The sequence below is a fragment of the Zalophus californianus genome, chromosome 10, assembly GCF_009762305.2.
Source record: "Zalophus californianus isolate mZalCal1 chromosome 10, mZalCal1.pri.v2, whole genome shotgun sequence".
Lineage (NCBI taxonomy): Eukaryota > Metazoa > Chordata > Mammalia > Carnivora > Otariidae > Zalophus > Zalophus californianus.
The window spans coordinates 100,761,107-100,779,090 of record NC_045604.1 but is presented as its reverse complement, the minus strand read 5'-3'; the positions used below and the strand labels follow the sequence as shown (position 1 = coordinate 100,779,090).

The following is a 17,984-nucleotide window of genomic DNA, read 5'->3' as shown; positions in this document are numbered from 1 at the left end:
TGTTATAATGTTAAAAAAGGCAATTTACATCAAGTGTAGCCTAGCGTATTTCCTCGTTCTTCCTATGTGCTGACAATAGCCATATAAATAATGTACTACTGGGTTGTTTTGTAACTGCATGATAAAATTTGTAAACAAATTCCCATAGATGTTTTTGCTCTATTTTGGATATATATGTCAGAGAAGAGTTGAGCTACCTGGTATGAAAACGGTTGAGATTCTTGATGCATATCACAGAATTCTCTTCCAAGTAGAAAATAGACATTCCTCCAGGAGTGGATGAGTGTCTCACCACAAGAGTGCCAACATTGTGTATCAGCATTTACAGGTTTTTTTTCAAGTTTAAAAGATAAAAAAGAAGTATACCTTTTTAATCGGCACTTCTTTGATTACTAGTGAAGTTGAGCACTTTTTTTCGTATGTATTAGCCATTTATATTTCTTTTTCCATGAATTGACTTGTCTGCTTTTGAAAGGAAGGGTTAGTTTCCAAGGGCTAGCTAGAGAAAAGATGCTCAGCTGATCATTACCTCGGAGCCTTGGGGGCAGGTGTTGCGGGGAAGAGAATGAAGAGCCTCCTGGGAACCACCAGGCGACCCTCGACCCTCGAGTTCCTAAACCTGAGGGGGGTGCTTTCTACACAGCCAGCCTGCACTCAACATTTGTTTGCTACCATTTTATTTGTTCTGTTAAGAAATAGTTTGGATTTTTGAGAGGGGCTCTTCATATTCCACTCAAACCAGTGCTTATAATTCTTTCTGGGTAGACGACCAGCATGCCTATTCAGTTTGGGGTGGTTTTTTTTTTGCTCCTAGAGTCCCATTGGTTCACGGTGCATTGCTGTAGATCTTGCCTGAGTCTTTTACGATTCCTGCCATCCAGCCAGGAGCTGTGACTGCTCTGTAACCTTCTTAGATTTAAATCTGTTGCTCACGTTCTCCTCATAGTGTTACAGAGCAGCAGACCCATCCATACTGATGTCTTAATAGCATTTTCTCCTTCTTGGATTTATAGAGTAAAATAAACCCTCTGCCATAGAAATGCTTCTTGATTACTCAAGTACATAATAAAGCCTAAGAATAAAGTAAGACCAAGTAATCAGTCCTCTTCCTAGGGGATGACAGTAAACCGTGGCCAACGTGGCTTCTACAGGCCGCCCTCTGCTCTTGAGCTAGGAGGCTCCCTTTTAATTAGGCATCCAAATAGTAAGCAGTGAATGATAGAAACCAGACAAAAAGAGTGCATACTGTATGATTCCGTGTATATAAAACTCTAGAAAATATACAAACTAATCTATAGTGACAGAAAGCAGATCAGTGAGGGGGAGGGGCGGTATGAGCAGGGAGGGAAGAGCAGGATTAACAAAGAGGCACGGGGGAGACTTTTGAGGGCTGTGGATGTATTCACTGTCTTGATTGTGGTGATGGTTTCATGGGTGTATGCATATGTACAAACGTGTCAAAGAGTGCCTTTTAAATATGGCTAGTGTAGTCTTGTCAGTTAATAGCTCAATAAAGCCATTAAAGCCACTGAAGATAAAAAGTAAGCAATATAAAGGGACAGTCCGTGGCTCATTTTGTGCTAGAAAATCTGTTCTCTTTTCTTAGGAAGCTATATTTTAAGGAATATTTAGGAGGACGTGTGAGCCTCCATTTCACCTTCACATTTGGATAAATGGGGTTTCAGAAGACTGAATGGTACCATCCAAAATAAAATAAAAAGGCATGACAAAGGCAAGAGAGCCCTGTTCTGTCTGGATCCCTTTTCCTTTCTTACATCTGAACCTTAAAGATGGCTTTTTATATAATTTTTTGGTAAAATAAAAGAAAATATCATTAGTTCCCTTCTCCCCCAATCTTTGTGCCATTTTAAATACCCTCCCCCCACACAGAGAAGAGGTTCTATAAAGAAGAAATAAAAACTACTCCAAAATGTTGGCAGTCTGAAAGGGGACAGGCATTTTCAACACAAAGAGATGTTTGTTTTCCTTGCATTTTAACTCTTAATTTTTGACACAGTGGGAAACTCCAGCATGGCTGCCATTTACAACGCAGCCATGCCATTGTGCTCATGGTGTTGGGACGGAAGGCCAGGAGACAAAGCAAATGAGGCCAAAGAGAGTGCCTGCTGCTGAGGTGCTCGTCCATTTCTCTGCTCTTGAGTGTTTCTTTTCTCTGGCCTCATGAGGAGTCACTCAGGGAGACTGAAGCTGGAATTCATACAACCCCTTTTCAGTCCCTTGATTTTAATCAGAAATACACAATTATTCTTTTCCTCCAAACAGAGAAACTCAATCCCCATTTTAAATTCAATTATTGTAATTGCAGCATTTAGAAAAATAGCACATTCATTTTCTAATAAGAGATTGTGGGTACCAAATTACTGCATATAGTATGTCAAAACAGGAAAACTTGAAACTGGCAGACCAGTGGGTGTTTTTATCTTGGCGATTTGTATTTTCTTGCAAACAATTTATAGTAATCCTACCCTTCCTTGTTTATGATTTATAAGATAGGCTTTCAAACCATCCTAAAATAAAGACTGTTGTTAGGTACAATTTAACTTGAGATGCCAGTTATGAATATGATGGATTCTAAGAGGGGCAAGAGTGAAGTGCCTGGTAGGAAAAAAAAAAAAAAAGAAAAGAAAAGAAAAACCAGTTTCTGGATCCTCCTTAATGGCAGCCCTCTATGTCTTTGGATCTTCTTGAACCACCGTCTAACATTTGTAAATCACTTTGTCTCAGGCCATATTTCTATTCCTTTAGCTACGCTTTTCACTCTCTTGCATTTTAAAACCAAAACAAAAAATCGGATGGGTGGGAAGTTGCTAATGTGGCCATTATGTTTCAGCAATGTGAGAGCACCATGCTCCCTTTCCTCTTCAATTCCAATTGCTTCAGTTGGCTTGAAGTGAGTCAAATGTAAAAGGAAATATTTTAGGATTTTGATTCTCCTGATTTTCTTAAAGGAATAACCTTAAAATTGGATTTCTTCAGATGCTTGGTGTTATTTTCTTTGCATTTTCTTTTGCCTTGAAATTATCTCTGTCTTTCTCATACACACAGACACCCATACTTTCAAACATTTTAGTATTCATTCCATCAACCACTGTGTATTTCTTGATCTCCTGAATTAAACAGTTTCCATGACACCTTCCCTCGGATATTTTGCTAATGTAATTTACAAATTCATTCTTTCACATGTATTTATTGAGCACCCACTCAAGTGTCAGGTTTAGGAAGAGCAGAATATAAGCAAACTCTGACCACAGTGTTGAAGATGCAGAGAAGTCAGAGAAAGCCTTCATATCTGTGGGAGAGAGAACAGGCATTCCCAAGTGGGATAGAAGTAATCTGTTTGGACTGTTTGTTGAGTGTGCCCACTAAGTGCCAGGCATTTTAGTTATAGTCTCCCAACTAATCCCCGTGTGTGCAGTTACCAACCTTAATGCTCTTGGAAGTTTTATCTCCTCCCAAGGTTACTCTGTTGGTTGGTTTGGTTAGATAAGTCCTTAAGTCGGCCTTGCATATATATAAATTCTGTGCAAAGGGCCACCCAGGTAGCTCCTAAACCTTGATTGGTCAGAATCCCTGGACAGATTCCAAGATGGCTGGCTTCCTAGTTGTACCAATAATCATCTGACCTTTTTGATACCCATTCTATCCATTTATTTTGCCAATTTGAACTTGCGCGAACATCTTGCTCACGTCTAAACCTACAAGTCGTCACTGTACTCTGCGTAACCTACAAGTTTTGACTCCAGTTCTCATATGTGTGCATTTTACTTTAGTTCCTATGCACAGGTTCCTGGCTACTCTCTGACTGAAATGTAAATCCAGATTATATCCACCCAGAAAAATGTGCATCAGGAACCTAAAGAAACTCTTAGAAAATTGAATTCTAAGGTGTCTTGCCTTGTCGGTATAGCCATTCCTCATCTTATTGCACTTCCCCTTGTGGTGCTTCACAGATACCTTGCTTTACACATACTGAACTGAGGGTCTGTGGCAACCCTGAATTAAGCAATTCTATCGGTGCCATTTTCCAACACCATTTGCTCAGTTCATTTCTCTGTCATGTTTTGGTGATTCTCGCAGTATTTCAGACTCTTTCATTTTTATTATATTAGTAATGGTGATCTGAAATCAGTGATCTTTGATGTCACTATTGTAATCGTTTTGGGGTGGCATGAACTGTGCTCCCATCAGTCGGTGAGCTTAATAGATAAAGGTTGTGTGTTCTGAGTGTTCTACTGACTGGCCATTCCTCCATCTCTCTCCCTCTCCTTGGGCCTCCCTGTTCTCCGAGACACAGTGATTTTGAAATTGGGCCAATTAATAACCCTACAGTGACCTCTCAGTGTTTAAGGAAGAGTCACAAATGTCTCCCTTTAAATCAAAAGCTACAAATGATTGAGCTTAGTGAAAAAGCTTACTTAAAGGCAAGATAGGCCGAAAGCGAGGCCTCTTGCACCAAAGAGTTAGTCAAGTTGCGAATGCAAAGGAAAAGTTCTTGAAGGAAATTAAAAGTGCTATTCTAACGAACACATGAACGATAGAGTGAAGCAGCCTTATTGCTGGCATAGAGAAAATCTCAATTGTCTGCATAGAAGATCAAACCAGCCTCAACATTCCCTTAAGCCAAAGCCCATTCTAGAGCAAGGCCCTACCTCCTTTGAATTCTGTGAAGGCTGGGAGAGGTGAGGGAGCTGCAGAAGAATAGTTTAAAGCTAGTAGGGATTGATTCATGAGGTTTAAGGAAAGAAGCCTCCTCCATAACATGAAAGTGCCAGATGAAGCAGCAGATGCCGATGTAGAAGCCGTAGGTCATCCAGAAGATATAGCTAAGAACATTCATGAAGGGGGCTACACCAAACAGTAGGCTTTCAGTGTAGATGAAACAGCCTTCTATTGGAAGAAGATGCCATCGAAGACTTGCATAGCTAGAAAGGACAGGCCAACTCTTATTAGGGGCTCATACAACTGGTGACTTCAATTTGAAGCCGGTGTTCATGTACCATTATGAAAATCTTAGGGCCCTTCAGAATTGTGCTAATATATTCTGCCTGTGCTCTGTAAATGGAACAACGAAGCATAGATGACAGCACATCTGTTGGCAAATGGTTTACTGACTATTTTAAGCCCACTGTTGAGACATACTCCTCAGAAAATAAGAATCCATTCAAAACATTACTGCTCATTGACAACATACCTGGTCACCCAAGAACTCTGATGGAGACGTAGAATGAGATTAATGTTATTTTCATCCCTGCTAACACAACATCCATTCTGTAGCCTGTGGATCAAGGAGTCATATCAACTTTCAGGTCCTATAATTTAAGAAAGAGATTTCATAAGGCTGTAGCTTCCATAGGCAGTGATTTCTCTGATGGATCTAGGCAACGTAAATTGAAAAGTCTCTGGAAAGGCTTCACCATCCTCAGTGGCATTAAATACATTCATGATCTATAGGAAGAAGTCAAATATCAATACTAATGGGAGTTTGGAAGAAGTTGATTACCAGTGCTCATGGGTAACTTTGAGGGGTTCAGGACTTCAGGGGAGCAGTCATGCAAAGGTGGGGGAAGCAGCAAGAGAACTGGAATTAGAAGCAGAGCCTGAAGATGGGACTGCATTGCGGCAATCTTGTGATCAGACTTTACTGAATGAGGAGTTGCTCCCTCTGCATGAGCAAAGAAAGTGGTTTTTGAGAAGGGATCTACTCCTGGTGAAGATGCTGGGAGGATTGTTGAAATGACAACAAAGGATTTAGAAAATGACATAAACACAGTTGATAAAGCAGCAAACAGGTTTGAGGAGATTGACTCCAATTTTAAAGGAAGTTCTCCTGTGGGTGAGATGTTCTCAGACAGCATCACATGCCACAGAGAAATTGTTAATGATGGGAAAAGTTAATCAATGTGGTGAACTTCATTGCCTCCTTATTTTAAGAAATGGCCACAGCCACCCCAGCATTCAGCAACCACCACCCTGATCAGTCAGCCGCTGGCCACACCAAGGCAAGACCCTCCACCAGCAAAAAGATTACGACTCGCTGAAAGCTCGGAGGATGGTTAGCATTTTTTCACAATAAAGTATTTATTAACTGAGGTGTGTACTTTTTTTTTTATACATAGTGCTATTGCACACTTAATAGACTACAGTGTAGCGTAAACATAAGTTTTATATGCGCTGGGAAACCAAAAATTTCATTCGACTCGCTTTATTTCGATATTCATTTTATTGCACTGGTCTGGAACCAAGCTTGTAATATCTCCCAAGGCATGTGTGTATTTTATCAGTGAAATAAAACCATTTGTTATTCTACTTTGAGAGGGAATGATAGTTTCTGTTTCTGCTTGTTTGTTTGGGCTGTTGTTTCTCTTTCTGTCTAGTGTAGTAGCAGGTCTTCAAACACCTCCCCAGCAGAAATTCTTACAGAATATGATTTCCTGTCTGGCAATAAAATTATAAAGAAATTAAACCCAACATTTAAATAACAATCATTACCTCATTTCTGTGTGTGATATAGCGTTTCTTTCATAAAAGAGTTGGAAAAAGTAAAGCTATTAGTATTTCTTTCTGGCTGCTTTCAAATGCTTGAACTCATTTCATGCTAACAAAAATTCCGGGGAGTATATATGTGTATATCATTCCCATTTACAGGCTGGAAAAAAGGAAAGGTAGTCTCCAGGGTATTACGTGTCTTTGCCAAGACTGCATGGCTGCTAAGTTAGAGGGATCAGAATTTGAACCTAGGTCAGCCTCAGATTTAATGAGCACTTTCTTGAGCCAGGTACTGTGCTAGATTCTCCTCCTAAGGGAGAGCTGCTGTCTGGGGTGGCGTAGAAATGTGGCTGCTTGGCTGCATTCACTCACTGCCACTTACGGTCATTGTAACCTCTTTTCAGTTTCAGCCTGCCTCTACCCATGCCAAGCAATTAATCAGAAAGATGTCTTTCTAGTAGTCTCTTTGTACAGTGCATGAGAGAGCGAGCGGGGCTATATTGTGCTTGCTGGGAACATGAGCTGCAGAGGACAGAACTGGGTTCGAGTAGTGCCTGCCCCATTGGAAGCCTTAACTTCTCATCTTGAAAACAGAGGGGTCCTAACACTTCCTTCCCAGGGCTGTTGTCAGAACATTCTTTGTTAATGACTGATGGCTGTCGGCTGGCTATTGTAGGGGCAAAGATGCTCCGATAGAGAGTTCCGATGCAGAATCCCTACCCCGAACCAGGCTTTTCCAAAACAGAGGGCTCAGAGCTGCGCTGTTGTCATGGACCCTCCTCCTCCTGCTGTTGTCCCTTCAGTGAGTAGGTGCCACTGCTGCATTCCGCGCCTCACAACCTTAGGGGCTGGAAGGAAGAAGGGTTTGCAGCAGCTTCATTACCTGGGGAAAAAAGAACTCAGAGTTACAGGCACTTTAAGATAGATGCTTTCACTTTGAGTGTTGGAGAAAATAGAACAATTACCTATTGAAGGCAAAGGGGTTGAAAAAACATCTCTGTTCATACTACCCTGATCATTTAATCTATTCAGATTCATCGTGCCTTCCTGAAGGTGGTTCAGGCCAGACTGTCTGTTCCTTTCCCAGGCTATGGCACACAGCGATCGCCTGAGGGTCCCCACTAAAGTCGAATTTCCTACTCCAAGAGGAGATTCCTCTGAAGGCTTGTGCTCTCCACACAGTGTCAGATATATGCAATGAGGAGGAGGGGGGGACGGAGGGTACTCCATAAATCATCAAATCGGTGTTGAGCATCTTTTAGGGTCCTTAAGACTGCCATAGGCCCTGTGATGATTCCAGGGCCAGCCAGAGTGCTCTCTCTCGAGGAGCTCCCCATCTGCCAGGGGAGCAAGACTTAAGTATGCGAAGTCAATGAAGAATTAATTGTATTCTGTTGAAACCACAGCCAGGTAGATTTCCAGCACCTGGCACACATCCTCTTAAGAAAAAAAAAAAAAGACACTCGGTCTTTGTTGAAGAATGAATGAATGCGTGCTTTCTGACATCTGCTGAGTGCCTCCTATATATCAGGCATGGTTCTACACCTTCTAATGTTATGTGTGTGTGTGTGTGTGTGTGTGTGTGTATATATATATATATACATACATATAATAAATATACAAATATATATATATGTACATTTATGAACTTGAATGCTGTCGACAACCCTGGGAGGTATGATACCAGCAGTAGCTCCCCATTTGATAGAAAATGAAGCTGAGGCACAGAAAGGTAAGTTAGTTGCCTAAGGCCCTCCAAATCATGTAAGTAGTGGAGCTAAGATTTGAATCCAGCCAAACTGGCTCCACAGTACTATGTGAAAGAAAAGATGAGCTTTGGTGGTGCCTGGGTGGCTCAGTTGTTAAGCATCTGCCTTTGGCTCAGGTCATGATCCCAGGGTCCTGGGATCGAGCCCCGCATCGGGCTCCCTGCTCAGCGGGAAGCCTGCTTCTCCCTCTTCCACTCCCCCTGCTTATGTTCCCTCTCTCGCTGTGTCTCTCTCTGTCAAATAAATAAACAAAATCTTAAAAAAAAAAAAGAGAGCTTTGTAAGAACTTGTTGCCATTTTGGTTCAGACTAAGAGCTACCAGGCCTTGTCATCTGATCATCTGGCTTTGGCTTCCTCAAGACTTTGAGCTCCCTCCCCCTTTCTAGATCGTGGACCAGCACGGACCAACCCTGTGAGATTCCTGCCTGCCTGGGCCCCAGGCCCCGGGCCCCGCCCAGTCTCTCATTTGTAGTTTCTCTTACCAAGCGCATTTCTAAACGAGGACAGTTGCTCCACTTTAAGGACATAGGAATGGCTTGCCCTCACCTGTCAAGCATGATCCTTGTATTTTACCAGGCCCATTATGAACGCAATCTTTCTGTCGAAAATTTGCATACCTCCTTTCTTGAAAAGTAATGACAGCAATTTCTTTCCCTCTGCTCACTTTCTGAGTGTCTCATTTAACGGCACCTGTGAAACCGACAGGCGCAGAGATCAGAAGTGAAAGAGAGCAGTTGATTAAATCATCATCAAGCCGGGCCTCAGAAAGTCAATTCTGCTTGCCGTCTGCAATGATATCCTTTTATCTTAAAGTAATGAGCTATGGCACTTTTGCATCGGGTAATGCGATAAGTTCTATTAGCATGTTCCATTTGCCTCACAAGCAAGGGCAAGTCATTTTAGCTAGCTCATATCACTGCAATCAAAGCAATTGGCTTCCCAGGCAGAGAAGAAAGGGAAAAGGCTCAGGGTGATTTCTATGGATCACAACACAGTGGAAAAAATAGACTCTTGTATTATTTTAACCCATAACATGCTTTTCCTTTTTACTCATCAGCAAATTTGGGTTTTATTAGCTCACACAGGACTCTGAAAAGAACCAAGGTTTAGCTGAAGCAAACCCAGGGGGCTCAGGCCCCACCCAAAGGAACAAGCAGCTGTGATCTGGAAAGGGAAGATTGCAACATTACAGGGGGTCACAAATATAATATTACCAGAGAACGTAGCTGAGAAGGTCTCCCTGGCAATAACACTGTGGTCTCATAATAAACTCTTGCTTCACACCATCTTCAAAGTCATTTGTAATCGGTCCCCAGGCAGGTAAGGATTAATGCTATTGATGACTTAGAATCAGTAAATCAATGACAAAGAGGCAAAGGATCTGTTGCTTAAGCTTAAAAGAGATCGTTTACAAATCACCCAGCCCTAGACTGTCAGTTTTACCTTTGGACAAGAAACTCATTTTTCTCATTTTGGCAACCACTGAGGCTTGTGGGCTCTGGGTTTTAAGTAAATTTCATCTTTGGGGTTTATGTATGTTTATACTTGGCAAAGTGTGACTTCCTTTCTTCTAAGGGGGGAAAAAAAAGCTGAACTCCAGAGATTTGTGAAATATCCACTTCTTCCACTTCCAAAAGCCCAACAATATTTTAATGAGCTAAGTGGAAATTTACAGCATACAGATTGTTTTATGAAATATACCTGCATTTGAAAGTGACAAAAAGGAAAAAGAAATGTTGAAAATTAATTTGTGACCTTATAACTTCAAATTTTGATAGCTTGTTTTCTGGCAATGTATTTGTACTCCTAACGAGTGGTCAGAATGAACCTAGCACATAGTAGAGACTTTTAAAATTATTCGTTGAATGAAGTGTATGATCATCTGAGAGACCCCGGAGGAGAATAAGAAGTGTTCTGTTAGCCCCCTCAGATCACATTGGCTATTTGAGCCCTGGCCAATTCAAGCTGTGAACTTGCAAAAATGAGCTCCCCATAGGAATAATAGGTCACCAGTACAGAATTCCAGAAGCTTCTGAAGATTTGCTCTCCTTCCTAGCTCCTGAACAGCTAAAGATTGGTAGACCTGACATTATTTCCTAATGCGCTCGTTTTGTGACTGTCAGAAGCTTTATTCTCATCTCTTAAATGACTGTTTGGCAAACAAATCTCTAGATTATGCTTTCGCTTTTTAGAGCTATTTTATTTGCTCAGGAATAGTTACTGCTGGGATGGAAGGGAAGAGGGCCAATGGCATCATGTTACCATCAGCAAGAGTACCTCAAACCATTTTCAGTATTAAAATATTCCTTTTATTCCAAGGTTCCCAATAGCTTTGAATTTCACTTAGAGCCCAAAGTCGATGTGAGAGTGTGAAATGAGGGCTTTGTGGGGTGACAGAAGACAGACAACATCAGAGTTGTCATATGTGGACACAAAATGGCTCCATGTTTGTGCACGTACAAGGAATTGGGCAGACGGGAAGATGGTGGCGGATATGTTTCTAGTCACTGTGCTGCTTACCTTCTTTAAATAAGAAAATAAGTGTCATGTTTTCTCTAGGTGGCTTCTTCTGAAATTGCTTTTAGGTGAGGGATGTCTTTACAGTCGTAGATAAACCGCCTGCCCCAAAGGGAAATCGATTTGTTTTGTCACTGGCAAAGTTAAATTGTACTTGATGTTAGATGCTGTAGTTTACAAGTTGGGGTTCTCCCTCATTTTCCTCTTATTTCCTTTAGGCAGAAAGAAGAATAAAATAACTTTGTTCAGTGATGGTGTTCAGCCTTGACATCTTTGGTGGCAATGATAAATGGATTTGAGATACAAAATAACTGTTCCAGCAAGGTCCATTGAGCAGAATAGAGAGCAATGCCCTCCTCAATGTCATTGTATGTGATATATTCAATGATTGCCACTTTGTGCTTAAGAATGCATTCCATCACGAGGTACCTAGAATTCCATCTTGTTCCTTCATTCCGAATGACGCGGAGAGGTGTCGCAGACCTTGACTTATTTCATTTTGGATCAGAGTCTTAAAACACAGATATTGAGATTCCCAAATGGAAATGAGAAATGTTTGTTTTTGAGGAATATACAATAAAATCATCATCATGTCTTGTCTGGGCCTTGTGATGGAAGGCATTTCTCTCTGGGCTCCAACTCTAGGCTCTGCTAATGATTATAACCCTGCCCCAAGTGTTCAAACCTCCACTCCACTGTATTAAGCAGTTGAGTTAGTCATTGTTTCCCACGGCTTCTTTCTTTGGAATTACTTGTTTTTCAGAATCATAGTTTATGTTACCTGGAATCAACCACAGTTTGAAGATTTCTGAAGAAGAATGAGATGGATTTATCAATATGATTGAGCCCCTTCCATGTCCCAAGGCACTGCCCTTACCTACCCAAGAGCTAACTCTCTAGTAGGGACGTCTCTCGTGGCAAACAATGAAAATAGTTTGTAAGGGATGGAGACAGAAACAATTAATTCTAAGAAGAGCACTGTAATTCTAAGAATTCCTAATTCTAAGAAGAGTATTGGACAATTCACAGAGGGAACTGTGTTTGTGAGAATAGAATTACAGGCAGAGGGAATTGCTAAGTGCAAAGATAGTAAGTCCTGGGCATTTGACCAAGTGTGCCCGAGGGTGGCGAGAGCAAGGGGTGTGTTAAGATAGTGCTACTCAAAGTGTGGATGCAGACACAGGCCACGCCATGAGCTCTTGCTTAACTATCTACTGAGAGATTAGTATGCCAGCTCAGAGTAAGCATTTGGAAACTTTTATAGCAATTCAGTGGAGTTAATTTTTATATCTCTTAAATATAATAACACATATTTTCATATGTCTTTGCTTTTCTTTTTCATTTTCCTAGCAGTTTATTTTTTATTATATTTTACAGAAGTATCAGTATATGATGTATTGGAAATTAAAGAAAACAAAACAAAGGGCGCCTGGGTAGCTCAGTTGGTTAAGTGACTGCCTTCGGCCCAGGTGATGATCCTGGAGTTCCAGGATCGAGTCCCACATCGGGCACCCTTCTCAGCGGGGAGTCTGCTTCTCCCTCTGACCCTCCCCCCTCTCATGTGCTCTCTCTCTCTCTCAAATAAATAAATAAAATCTTAAAAAAAAATCAAAACAAAACAAAAACAAATGGTCCTTCGCCCCAGAAAGCTTGAGATGCACAGTGTTAGAGGAATGGTTGGATGTGGGAAGTGGGGAAGCAACATGAAGAGTTGCTGTGGGAAGTGTCAGATAATGATCAAAGGGAAAATGAGGAGATCCACCCTGGTCAGTAAGGACCTGGGCTAGAAAAGGGGGAGACCATAGGCCCAGGAAAGCAGTCATTAGCCTCTTGTCATGACAAAATAAAAGGCTGAACTAAAGCAGCGGCGACAGCAGTGGAGATGGTGAGGATTTAGAAAGCAGCGTCAGTAATGTGGGTGAGAGAGGAAGGTAGGTCTGCTCAAGAATGGAGTCAAGGATGATAACAAGACTCTTCACCGAGACTGAACAGTGATAGCATTACTAAGGACACGGTGGGAGAGGGGCAGATTTGGGGGGAGCAAAGATGGCTAGTCTGGATTTAAATGGATTCTTGAGTCTGTTTGCAGGGCTTCAGGAAGGGGGCATAGCAAACAAAAACATACGTTGGAAACAGTTAACGTTTATTGTCTACCCTGACTCTGTGCCACGTGTTGTCTGATTGTTTACACGTACTAACTTACTTTATGCTGACCGTCCTTTGAGGGCAATGCCATTATTACCCGCATTTTACAGAAAAGTAAACTGAGGTGCAGAGAACTGAAACAACTCTCCCAAAGTTACATAGCTGGCAGATGGTGGGCATAGAGATTTTTCAGTCTAAAAATATAAATGGTAGATGGAACCAAGGGGATCTTTAAGGGCTCCCCTGGAAATCACCGAGAAACAATAGGACTGCAGATTCAACTCTGGGGAGACAGTGACATTAAGGGATATGCAGAGAAGGAAGGGCCATGAGAAGGTCCTAAGGAAGAGCAGTATTGGTGAGTGTGAAAGGGGAACATTGCAGGACGTTGAGTTGAAACAATCCAAATAACAGCACTGGGGAATTTTCTTACTAGATTATTTACAATCCATACGGTGGATCACAGTGCAGTCTTTAAAAAAAAAAAAAAAAAAAAAGATGTGACAGGGCCAATTTCACTCATTGAGCAAAATATTTGACACATTATCTGAAAACAAAGCAGGCTACAATATATAGGAATTTGTTTTCATTTCTTAAAATGTGTGTGGGAGGATGGAGGAAAGACTGCAAAGAATAATACAGGTGTATTAGCTGTTTACCTATGAGTGCCAAGTTCATGGGTGATTTTTAAAAATACCTTCAGTCAATATGCGTTAATTTTTAAGAGGAGAAGATATTGGGTAGGTGCATGGGTGGGTTGAAGCATTTAAAGGGTGGGAATTAAGTGAGAAAGGACGATGTTGCCCCCACAGACTCGCTTCTGATTTGTGAAACCAGAGGAGACACAAGGTGAAGGTGAAGTTGAGCGGGGTTGGGTTCCGGTGGCCGGCAGTACTGTGCTTCAGCACTAGCCCCTTTCTGAATCCTGCTTTTGAGGCATGTGGCTTGCATCTCGTGCTCCTGTTTCCCTCTTATCTGTGGTGGGTTTGGGTCACGTATTTGTCTGAAGACTCAGCAGCCAAGAATTCTTCCCTGTCTGAGGTGTAAGGCCTACTTGTTCCTTTCCATTTCTTGCTTTTAAAATGGAGGCCGATATTTTCAGTTTTTCACAAAGGGCTTTGAAATCTAGTCATGGAGAGTACCCTGTCACCTCAAGCGGGTCATTAGCATGCAACCTGTTTGCTAATAAACCAATGCGGGACCCTGATGTCAAAATGCTTAAAATGGTCAAATCAGCTGGGACTCCGTTTGTGCATTTGACGTGCCTTTCCCACTTCTCAGCCTCATGCAGAACATAGGTCTGAATCAGGAGGTGGCTTGATGTGAACTCCTGTAAATTGGAGTGGGTATCTAGGGACTGGGGAGCAGATACTTCTTTTAACCTTTCAAGACCAAGAATCATTTGGCCTAAAATCCACAATGTATTGAACTTAGGGTGTGAAAGCCGTACAGTGTATTAAATGTGAATTTGAGACCATGAATTCTACCCACACTGACTCTATAAAACAGCCTCTCTTTTTCATAAAGCCGGCCCATAAACTGCTGCCAGTGAAGCAGAAAGACTCCTTAGGACTGTGGCTCGCTTTCCGTCTGGGGTTGTCAACAAACCCCCTTTATGAGTGGAATAGACCTCTTGTATGTGTCGAGCTTCTGGCTTTTTACAGAGTGTGTCAGGAGCCAGGCTAGGCAAACGTTAGGCGCTGTTTGCTGAGTGCATTTATTGCCTTTGCATAATTTATGAGCTGGAGGGGTTGACCATCATTCGTCTCTGCCAGGGGCTGGCACTCGAGGCTCCGGAGAGCGGAGCTGTAAATTGGATGGTGCGCTCCTGCTGAGCTCACGGCAAAGTCCTCGGGTCAGTATGGGAATTTAATACCAGAAATGGAACTGTTTTCTCAGCACACCATGTGGGCCCCAGTGCAGCAGAGACTGTTTTGGCAGACTCTGCGACTGGCCTTGTCGAGGAGCTGTCACTCACCCGGCATGTTGTGTGGGGAGCCTGAGCATTTTTAATCGGCTTGGCATCCGTGCTGCTTCCATAATGGATACCAGTAGGTCTCAGTTCTTCACCATATGCTTAACTCTGGAGACAAGGTGCTTCTGGGTATATCAGTAATTACTTGATGCAGAATTAAGTGGACCTTGAAATTAGAACTGGACTGTTGGAAAGCAGAAAGCTTAACACTTTGATAGAAATAACCATTCCCAGGGACATACTGCTGTTAGGATTGGTGGGGGGACATGGACAGCGGTGGCTCTTTCCCAGCCTCCCCACTCCTTCTACCCCCTACACACCAGTCCTTGGGGACATGGGCAAGACCTGTGTCATAGCCTTCGGCTGTCATTGGTTACCTCACAAGGCGGACTGTGAACATCTGAGAAAGATGAGCCTGCCTGGCAAAAAAGTGCTTCTCTCTTCCACGCCCCTCCTGAATCATGCTTTGTCACTCTTGAAAATGTGCCCGGAACTTAGGAACCTCAAAGAAGCCCTAATTAAAGGCAATGGGGGGAAAAAAATCACATGATCTGGAGAAGAGAATCTCATCAGTGTATTTGTCCTAGGCCTTCGAAGTCTTCATCTCACCTCTTTTGATTTATTACAATAGGGAAATCACTCATCAGGCAAAAGTAAGTTTAGACCATCTGAGTTCGGAAGGCTGGTTGAAAACAATGCAGTTATACTTGGTTAAAGCATGGTCACTAAAACTCTGTTCGCCTTATGGCATGGAGGAGCCAGCATGGACAGTAGAAAATGTTAGAACCTCCTAGTCTAGGAGTTTGTGATGTGAGTTCCTAAATACTTACAGTGCAGAGAGGGTAAGCTAGAAATAGGAAATAATCCCCCAGTTGTGTCTTATAATAGCAAGATGTCCTTTAGGATGGAGTTTCTGTTACTCTCAATTTAAGGCGCTCTAACAATGGTTTAAACGAGAAGGTAAATTATTTTTATCTGAACAAAAACGTCCAGAGGCAGGCTGCTCTTAGGTTGGTTCAAGTGTCTCCATTGTGCCACCACCATCTTGATTGTGTATTTAGACTTTCTGCCTCATTTTTGCAAGGTGGCTGCCACAGATCTGGACATCACATCCTCGTACAATCACGTTCAAAGGCAAGAGACAGGTGCTTCCGGCTTTTCTTCTTTTTTTGAAGAGAGAAAAATTTTTCAGAGCCCTCGGCAGACATTTCCTCAAGTGTCAGCCAAGAGCATGTCTTATGGGTACCCTTAGCTGCAAGGAAAGTTGGAAAAGAGAGACCACCTGGCTTTTTTCAGTCTCAAAATGTCAGGATAAAGTACAGACTAGGGAGAAGGGGTTTGTGCATAACTGTGGGTGTCTAGCCAGTAGTGGCTGTTGTATAAACAAAATTATTTTCTATTTCTCTTCATAGCTACATCAGCTGCCATGTCCACGTGGCCACACTAAAAACCTTTGTATCATCCTAGACTCATCCCTCGTCCTTGTTTATCATACCCATGTGTTACCAGGTCCTATTGGTTCTACCTTCAGAATTGCTGTGCCGTATGTTCCTCCCTTTCTTCAGCCATGCTTCGTGCTGGTTTAGAGAGTGTTGTAACAGTTGCCAAACTGGTCACCCATGACCTGTGTCTTCCCCCGTGGCACGTGGTCTGTCCTCCGCCCCATGGGAAGAGTCCTCCTAATGGAGTATGGCTCTCATCACGCCACACCTCTGCTCAGTGTTTGTGTTCTAGCTTTCTCTTTACCGTTAACCTGAAAGCTCCTCTAGGGCCAGTCCTATGTCTTGGTCGAATATCTGTCTAGCTTAGAAGTGCTTATCAAGGACTGTTGAGTGAACGAACAAATCTATTGATCCTGCTGCACATTGACTCTGACGAAACACATACCCCCTTTTTAAAAATCAGATGGATAACAAACACTCCTGGTTTAAAAGGAAAATGTGGTTTTTATTTTTTCCCCTTCACAGCTAATGAGGAAGCCAGAGTTTTGTGTTAACTCATTCTCTGGTTATCCTAAACTTAGCTCACCAGTTGGAATTTGGGATCTGTTAGATATGATGTGAGTCTGCCTCCTTAAAACATATTTCTTTGCCCATATTATTGATTTACTTCCCTGACCTCTTCTTGTACTTGTTATTTTTTTATTTTTTTAGAGAATATTCCCTCTTTTTTCCGGGCCTTAGAAAAGGCAGCCATCACAACTGGTGAGCTCTGCCTATTATGTTTCGTTTCCTTCAGAGTCCAAATGAGAGAATGCAGCACCCAGAGGTTTAGCTTTTTTTTCTGTGTAAAAAGCACCAGGAGAGATACAACTATTAACATTAGCTGAAGGTAGAAGGTCTCCATTAAGATATTGATTTGCTCTGAATCCCATTGAATGATTCTGATTCACCTTAATCCTGTGGCCGGATTGGCTCCTCAGCGGGCACCCCCTCTCCTGGGCAATGGGGCCGCTCACCATTGTGACCAAGCACCTTGCCAGACCTTGTCCACAGACCACGAAGAACCACAGAGCAAAGGCATCAAATGAAATCAACAGAGCACCTTCTCAGCATTCTGCTTCTGATTCGGTTTATGAGCATTTGAGCTGAAGAAACTCTTTATGGTTCAGGCAATATTTCCTAATTCCTTTACTTGTCTTCTTTTTTTTTTTTTTTCCTGTATCAAAAACAAAAATCTACTCAATTTTTGCACTAACCCTTATTCTCTTGTCTTTCTTTTCAGTGTGACAGCGACAGTGACCAGGAAGAGAAGGTAAGACCCCCGCCCCCACCATTGTAGGCACAGTTGAGCACCGTGGTTTTCCCACACAGTTATAGGGTGGTGGGATGCCAGCTTCATACTGACCACACCTTTTCTGTTCTGCAAAGACCAGTTGTATTTACACAGTGACATTTCCTATGATAAGAAATAATGTATTTACTTTGTGAGTTTCATCTTTTTTAAACATGTCCGTTAATATTGGGTATATATAACATCAAGTTTTCACTTTATAGATCTTAAAAGAGGAAACTATTTTAATAACCATCTGATTTTTCTTTTTTAATCCTCAGTTGGAACATTAAACTTGC

The 17,984-nt window shown here is 42.1% G+C and overlaps 1 protein-coding gene across 5 annotated transcripts in view; it reads left to right on the top strand.

The window, feature by feature from the left end:
* AUTS2 (activator of transcription and developmental regulator AUTS2) overlaps positions 1–17,984 on the top strand; it is a 1,115,275-nt gene that overhangs the window by 783,748 nt on the left and 313,543 nt on the right. For all 5 annotated transcript variants that reach the window (XM_027609950.2, XM_027609948.2, XM_027609949.2 and 2 more), the window contains one exon: positions 17,638–17,667. In XM_027609950.2, coding sequence (XP_027465751.1) covers positions 17,638–17,667 — 30 coding nt within the window. The remainder of the gene's footprint in view (positions 1–17,637; positions 17,668–17,984) is intronic.